The sequence below is a fragment of the Bidens hawaiensis genome, unplaced genomic scaffold (genome assembly GCF_021521415.1).
Source record: "Bidens hawaiensis isolate Kalapana, Puna unplaced genomic scaffold, B.hawaiensis_p1.1 tig00006359_1, whole genome shotgun sequence".
In the NCBI taxonomy this organism is placed as follows: domain Eukaryota; kingdom Viridiplantae; phylum Streptophyta; class Magnoliopsida; order Asterales; family Asteraceae; genus Bidens; species Bidens hawaiensis.
This window is the reverse complement of record NW_027491424.1, coordinates 1,357,338-1,365,862: the sequence shown is the minus strand read 5'-3', so window position 1 is coordinate 1,365,862 and position 8,525 is coordinate 1,357,338. Positions and strand designations below refer to the sequence as shown.

General features: G+C 35.7%; 1 protein-coding gene across 2 annotated transcripts; it reads left to right on the top strand.

The window, feature by feature from the left end:
* Positions 1-572: 572 nt before the first annotated feature.
* Positions 573-3,071, top strand: LOC143632028 (uncharacterized). Of its 2 annotated transcripts, none has more exons than XM_077100623.1 (3): positions 573-748; positions 1,571-2,437; positions 2,960-3,071. In XM_077100623.1, the coding sequence occupies exons 2-3, from the start codon at positions 1,977-1,979 to the stop codon at positions 3,060-3,062; spliced, it is 564 nt and encodes a 187-aa protein (XP_076956738.1). In that variant the 5' UTR covers positions 573-748; positions 1,571-1,976; the 3' UTR covers positions 3,063-3,071. Both variants share the same exon structure in this region, with proteins under 2 accessions (XP_076956738.1, XP_076956739.1).
* The last annotated feature ends 5,454 nt before the right edge of the window (positions 3,072-8,525 follow it).

Genomic DNA, 8,525 nt, shown 5'->3' with positions numbered 1-8,525 from the left:
TGGTATGGTGCTGGTATTTTCTGAATTTTCCCTTCAATACCACCGGTACCGGTACCGAACCGAACATTTTGATACCAGTACCAAAAATTTGTTATTTTAGGTACTGGTACCGATCTCATCTCTATATACTACTGACTAATAAGGATTAATCGGATTGAAATTATATGTGTAATTTTTCTAAATTAGCATGGTTTTTAAAATGCTTCAATGATTTGACCAATTTTGACCAGAATTTTAGGGCCGATTAGATGAAATCGAATCGGGAGCCCTTATCACGACTTTTAAAACACTATGGGAGACTACATATCTTCATGATTTGACAGATTCAGTAGCATCAGATAGTGTTATCGTTTTATGACTAATTCGTAAATTATTTTATCACGAAAGCGTACCATTGCTATACAAAAAAAGTATGGATGGCACGCTGATGATTAACACTAACTTATAAATGTAACCGCTCTTTATTTTTTCAATGATAATGCTGTTACATAGTTTGGTTTATTTAGTTTTCTGATTGTTATTGGCCATAGTGGTTTACTGTGATTCAGGTTCTTAATTTGAAGATAAATTGATATAAACCATAGATGGACAAGACTGAATTTAGCTGCACAAAAGGAGCCGAAGCGGTCTTAAACGTTCCCCCGAACTCGTCAATCCTGATATTATATCACCCTCTTTTTGGTCCTCATGATGACTTGCTTCTTCTTGAGCTTGATGAAAAGCTTCTTCCTGATGTCATTAACCAAAGGTAACATCTCTAATAATTGTAAGGGTAACTTTACAGTAGTAGTAACCAAGTGTCTTGCTAAAGTTACTTAAAGCTTTTTTTTTTTACTAAACTATACACAAAAGGAAGGAAACAAGTGTCCCAATTTTTTACAATTTGACTTAAAATGAACATTATGAAACTTGGTTTTTATTTAGTGAGTTTTTTTTCCTTCGTAATTACCTCATGTTTTAAGTTATTTGAGAAAAATAGTGACTAAAAGGAAACCAAGATTCGTATATGTTTTATTTTCCTCACTTAAAATCTAACATTGATAATAAACGTATACAAAATTGGAACGTATAATTGAAATTGAGTGACTTTAGAAGTGCACAAATAAGTTTGAGTGACCTTTGTTGGATATCAAGAGCACGTAATTACGAAATAATAGTTCATATCACGCGATTATAATCAAGAAAGATGGGATAAATTTTGTCGAATCTGGTCTGCCAGACAAAGTCAAAGCAGACCATTTATAATGATAAAATTGACCAACATATCTTTACAATTTTGCGCCTATATATAGTGGTGCATACTAGGAGATCATACCCCTTCGTTTGGGGTTTCAGAAAACTGTCATAACCGCCAATTAACGACCTTTGACTTTTGTCAAGTTTATCTTCTGTTTTCTGCTTTGTGAACAATTTAATGAAGTACATAATAAAAATAATCTAAGTCTAGATCACATTTTAATAACTTTAACGGAACACTTGAAAAACTTGGTTACTATTAGATGAAGTTTTCCCTTTTTATTATTATCTTAATGCAAAGTTGCAAACCATTAATTATACTATCCCTACTCAGAGTAAGCTTAAGGGGAGAACCAAATGAAGACACAGTTCTCTGCACAAAATCAAAAACATATGCTGTCAAATTTGTTGGAACCTCAAACTCTGTGTTCCTAGTACCTCCATCAGAGCAGTTTCCAGTAACCGAGAATCTGAATCCACCAGTTGCATCTGTCATTAAGGTGGCTCCAGGAATCATGGAGCTAGTAGAGGTTTCACCAAGAATAGACAAACTTAAAACACTTCTTTTACAAAATCCATACAGATGCGATGAAGACAATAATATGCAAGTTTCTGGTTTGTATCAGTGGGATGACCTAATTAACAGGGTTCAAGCTAGTGATGATGAGTTGAAGTCGGCTCTTCGTGTTCTTTCAGCTGTGGAGATTAAAGGGTATTGAAGAATTGTTGATGATAAGTACATGGATAAGATACTAAACATGCTTATAAACAACTCGTTGTTAAATGACTGGTCTCTGAGTTCACTTGATGAGAATAAAGTTGTTGAATCTTTAGTGAGCGATGGATTCGATATGGATATTGCACATCATTGTTTGGAAGTGTATGGTGATAAAACAAATGAGGGTGTTTGGGAACTGGATAACAAACGGGTTTGCATGCATTTTGCACGAAGGATATTATTAGATAATGGGAAAATGAATATGAACAATTTTATGGAGGAGTGGATAAGTAAAGTGCCAGGTGGAATGGTGGTGAGTTTGGATATGTTGGAAGGTGAAATTTTGGTAGAAAAACTTGCAGTTCAATCTTGGGTTTATGCGTTTAGTGTTTCTTCTTTGCCATCGGATCCTGCCAACCGGTTTTCTAGGTTGTTTCAAGAACGGGCTAAATGGGATTGGAAGGATCTACACCCTTACATCAGGTTTTGTTAATGTTTCTTTGTATGCTTGCTTTGTTTTTCGTTTACTAGATTTTGTTTCCTAGTGTTTAGATGTTTGAATTTAAGTTAAAGGTGGCGAATGGACGGGTTGGGTAACAGGTCAAAACAGGCTTGTGTTGTGTTTTCTTTACTGGATCTTGCTTCTTAACATTTTGATATTTGAAATTTTAATTAAAGGGGGGAATGGATGAGTTGGATAACGGGTCAAAACGGGCTTGTGATGTTTTTTTGTTACTAGATCATGCCCAACATTTTGATATTTGAATTTAGTTTAAACGCGGCAAATTGACGGGTTGGATAATGGGTCAAAACAGGTTCGCTTTGAATTTTTTTACTAAATATTGCTTCTTAACATTTTGATATCTGAATTCAAATTGTAGGGGGCAAATGGGTGGGTCGGATAACGGGTCAAAACGGGTTTTGGTGAAAATAAAATCTTATTTTTTCTGAATAATTAGTGTAAAATATTATTACTAAAGACATTGTTGTTTGTATTTGGTGTAGGGATCTTAGTGTTCCCGGACTGACTTCAGATGGTTTACTTCTTAAATACACTAGAAGAACTCAGCCTACTGCAGACGCTGAGCCTGTTTTTACTGCAAGATGATTTTGCGAGTTTTTTCTATTAATCAATTAGGACTCTTAAATCTTGTCAGATCAGTAGAAAACATTACTATAGAGGGGAGAAGGGGTAGAGGACGACCTAAATTGACTTGGGATGAAAGGATTAAGCAGGATTTGATAGACCTAAACCTCTCGGAGGACATGGTTGAGGATAGGAATTCTTGGAGAAGTAGAATTAAAGTTAAGGATTTTTAGGGAGAAAAGAATACCCTAGGGCCTCTATTTACCTTATTTTAAGCACACACCATAATAATATTCTCTCTACATAAATAGTATTAATATTATTATTATTGTTATTACTATTATTGTCATTATTATTATTATTATTATTATTATTATTATTATTATTATTATTACTGTTGAACTCTGATCTCCTTTGTATTGCTTCATACATATGTATTTTAGAGCTGAGGGTCTCTCTGAAAGCCACCTCTCTATCCATGTGGATAGAGGTACGGTGTGCCTACATCCTACCCTTCCCAGACCCTATTTATAGCTATACTATTGGTGGGACTTCACTGGGTATGATTGATTGATTGAAATCTTGTCAGAAACATATTTAGTTTGAACTTGTGTTAATATGGCACTATATATCTATATATATGCTTTGGTTGATTAAACTTGTATCGATAATTGATGGACATTGATCCTTATGAGCTAGGCATGCATTTGGGCAACAACTTATCTTCAAATGATTTTAGTGAAACTGGGTTTCAATCAAAATGGACCTGTTGGAAACAAGCTATTTTAAAAATAAAGAGTACCAAAATTGGTTACACTTGCTAAAGTTTGTTTTTATGATAGCTATTAACGCGTGAGACACATTATGTTGATAACTTTATCATATCTACACATTACATAACTTAAAGTCTGTACAACATTTTTGGCTTTGGTGTAACATGTGTGATACCTCACATGTTACACCAGCTTGGTCCATTTTTCTTATGTCAGTCTCGACTAATACTAAACCAAAGCTGAAAGCTCAATAAAGCTTACAATTACCAAAATTTCAATAGGAGCACTTTAACGTGCACAAGTACATCTTAATGCACGTGGGTAAAAATCAAACTAACCAATCCTTATTTTAGATTGAGGTGTTCATAAACGGTCGAAACTAATAGAACAACCCAAACTATGTTACATTGTCACAGCCCCCGAACCCATACCTCGGGAGGGGAGCCGTGAAAGCGAGTAGTGGTATCGGTGTTTATTATTTAGCAGCGGAAAAATTCATCAGGACCGTAGTTAGGAAGAAATCATCAGAGTGTAAAACACCATGATTTTCATTTCATCTAGTTGGATAAACCCCATTTGTATCCTTACAAATGTTTTATAGGGATAAACCCTAGTTTACAAAAAAAACATATTTCTTTATTCTGGTGATAAACCACTTATTTAAGCTGGAAGACACGCGGGCACCATTCCTTTATCTTTATCATCTCACCTGAAACATGTTTTAAAATTTTTTGATCAGCCGAAAATAATGGTGAGTACATTCATTTATAATGACACATATACAATTACAGCATTAAAATGTTTTTACATCTGCCTGCTTACAAATTACCGAAAGGTACTTGTCACTCGACCGTATCTATGATTGTGGTCATATTACTTATTTGCTAACACTTGTCCAATAAGTAACGTGTAATAGCCCAGTAGGTAAGCCTTGTATACAAAACCCCACAATACCAGTAGTAACCATCACATAAGCCTACTGAGACTTAATCATTGTAATGTATTTAAAATACTTTAAAAACATATTTGAAAACATTTAGACCATCTGCCATGAGTTTTATAGGTTTTGAAATTAACATGACAGTGTCGGAAAAATAGTTGTCTCACGCAAATGTGAGTTGTACAAAAACTCGAATGTCTCACCTTGCAAGTTTACGGTTTATGAGCTTCCTGGTATTAAGCACATAGGTTAAACACCACGTAGTATAACTAAGTTAATATAAACCCATAATCATAATGATAATCACGAGATTAGAAACTTTACACGATGACACAATGTCTTACCTTATTCAGGTAGAGCTTTTGGATTCGTGTCTAAAAAGCTTCTTTCGATCGGATAGGATATCGTTACGACCACTCGGGTATTATACCAACATCCTTAAGAAAATTTGAGAGAGAAAGAAAGTTATGAGCATGTGATATACATCTATTTATACATCTCGAATCCCTTGTAAAGTTATGTTTATTTAAGGCTTTGAGATCTTTTACTTTGTGTTTTGTTGATCTTTTACTAATTTAGGTTTTGAGTCAAGTTTATTTATATTTATCATGTTTTAAATCTTTTGGTGTATTGCATGTTAAACTCTAATTCTTTCTACCATTTCATGTGAGGTTTAAGTTCGTTTTTGCTCATCATTGGTTACATGATTAGTTCACTTAGTGTTTTGATTTGTTTTCATGTAAATGGTGGCTTGTAAGTCAAGGAAAAGAAGGCCTACAAGTTTCTCATGGTTGCTTGGAAGCTAAGGAGGATATCTAGCATGTTTAAGTAATAAAATAAAAAGAAAATTCGTAACCCCCCTTCTATGCACGCCGCGCCGCGCGACGGGGAGGGCTAGCCTGGTCGCGCGGCGCCTCCAGCAGTCTGGTCCATTAATTTTCGCAAATAAGCCCAGCATGCACTATATAAACTTATGATTGCAACCCTAGCCGTTTTGGACACCAATTGCAGCCGTTTTTAGAGAGAGAAGCCAAGAGATTGGAGGTTCTTTAGAGGTTGATTACATTAGAGATCAAGAAGTTTTCATTCAATCAATCAAGGAAGAAGTTTTAAGGGTTATATCGCTCTACTTTCTTCGTTCTTGTTATTTATCATGATTCTCTTTTGTTATCTTTGTTTGGATTTGTTTTTAATAATGATTCTAGGCTAGACTTCATGTCTACCTAGGTTTGATGAACATGTATCGACTTGATTCTTGCTTTGGACGATCGTTTTGAATATGGTTTCGTTATATTAATAGTAAAGACTTGATTTTGCTTTCATGATGCATATGAGTGTTTATTATCTAGATTGATTGTTAACTATTGCTTCACATAGATCTTTTATCTCTTGATTTTATTCTTTAGACTTAGGGTTTATGTTTAATCATTACTTGTTGTTTTGATTATTGTGATTGAATAGGCCTATCAGATCATAGTAGCTTGTTGATATATGATTTGGGTTATAATGTTCTGCTGATTCCAATAACTGTAAGGTGAGGAATTGTTCATGTGTCTTGGTCAATCGCATACTAAGTTAGGGTTTTCGTGACAATATTCTTGCTTGGTTTGTGTTGATCCTTGTTCATGATATCATAGTTAGTTTATCAAGTTATCTTGAGTTTAGTGTTTCGTGAGATTGCTTACTTTAGATACTATTAATTAACCCTAATTGATGACTGTGAGGAAATCAATCCATCTGATTGCTTAATAATCTAATAGTTATTCTTTAGGATTTTACTTGATGAGATCGAGGGTCCTCTAGGGTTTGTTAGATGAATATGTTTAGAGATCAGTTTCCATATCATATTAGTTGTCCATTGCTTGATGATTGTTAATGCATGGGATTCTTACCTAGGTAGATTCCTTCTCTTATTGGTTTCGATCTTGTGTTTGATTTATTGTTTCTAGTTTACTTGTTTATTTACTTTCTTAGTTTAATGCTAGTTTAATAAAAACCCCGTTAATCTTATTTAATAAATAGCCGTAATTTGTAATTGAGTTTAATTAGGTTAATTAACGTAATTTATAGAGTCCTGTGGGTTCGATATTCCGACTTATTTAGCTTTAGTACAATTGATCGGTTCACTTGTCGGTGTTTTGTGTAGTTGAGTCTTAGGTCTAGTTTTTATTACTTGTTTAATTTAGTTAATATTTAATTGACTGTTTTAGCACATCAAGTTTTTGGCGCCGTTTTCGGGGACTCATGGCGATTGCGTTATTAGCGTTAATTGGACTTATTTGCTACATACGTGCTATTTGTTTTTTTAGTCGTAGGAGTCTAATTAATTTCTAGTTTATTTTTGTTTTAGTTTTTATTTTTAGTCTACTCACTTGGTCCGTTGCGTTTTTCAGGCTTATGCCACATCTTCGTTCGCAAGGACCACCGCTGGAGAATCTAGAATTTTCCCCGTTGAAGATCGAGGCTAGCTCGTCAGCAGAGAAACAGCTGTCAGAAGTTGATTCGACACCAAAGTCATCACCAAACAGTTCACCACCAGAAAGTCCGAGAAGTCAACCAGACAACCAAATGGCCGAAGATAGAGCAGTTGCTGCTCAAGCCTTCGATGGCTTAACTGGAAATCGATCATGCATCGTTATCCCCGAAATCGACAATCCCAACTCGTGGCAGATTCCGTCATACGTCATGAACAATATCGTTCAAACTAATCAGTTTCAGGGCGTGATGACGAGGATACACCGGCACACATTAACCGGCTTTACCACGTTTTGAAAACTTTTAATTTACAAGGGGCAACTGACGAAGCCATTTTCTTACATCTCTTTCCTTTTTCACTTGCAGGAAAAGCGGCTCGTTGGATTGACACTCAGCCACCTGGCACGTTCACTACTTGGGAAACACTGTGCTCAGCCTTTATCAAAAGATACTTCCCACCTGCAAAAGTGACTATTCTTCGTGATCAGATTCACTCGTTTCACATGGAGCCGGATGAACAGTATTGTCATGCTTGGGAGCGTTTCCTGAACATGCTAGCTCATTGCTCACAGAATGGTCTCACACCATGGGCTCTCGTTGTGAAATTTTACAATGGGCTGAACTACGAAACCCAGGTTCATTTTGACACAGCTGCGGGAGGAAATCTAATGGCAAAGAAGAATGTCACCGAAGCAACGAGATGTTTGAAAGCTTTGCTCAATCTGATTTTGCCAAAGGGCCACATCGCGGGAATTCCACTTCCGTCACTAGTACATCCTCATCCGCTCGAGGTGTACACCAGGTTAATCTGGATACTAGTGTGGCTGCTGCTTTGAAATCACTAACTAGAGAGGTTAAGGAGCTGAAGGCGAAGGTTGATAAGTGTGAGGTTTGTAGGGGTGGACATGGCACTTTGGAGTGCCCGTTGATTAATCAAGAGGTTGATTTTGCTGGTCAAAACAGGGTTCCAAATGCTTTTAATAGTAGCAACAATTCGAGTTGGAACACCTACAAGAACCCGAAACTGAACAATTCTAATTGGCGTCCGTCGGGCGCACCACCTGGATTTCAAAATTCTTATAATCAAGGACAAGGTCAGTACAATAATAATAATAATAATAATAATAATAATAATAATAATAATAATAATAATAATAATAATAATGGTACTAATGTTCAAAATAATGTGCATGATTCGAATGGTGGAATTGGACGTTTGGAAGAGATGATGAAGCAAATCCTGGAGAGAGACCAAGCTACACAGAAGAAGTTCGCCGAGCATGACTTACCCTTCAA

Coding starts and splice junctions, on each gene's coding strand:
- LOC143632028 (XM_077100623.1), top strand. CDS start 1,977: ATGGATAAGATACTAAACATGCTTATAAACAACTCGTTGTTAAATGAC. Junction 2,438..2,959: donor GATCTACACCCTTACATCAG/GTTTTGTTAATG, acceptor TATTTGGTGTAG/GGATCTTAGTGTTCCCGGAC.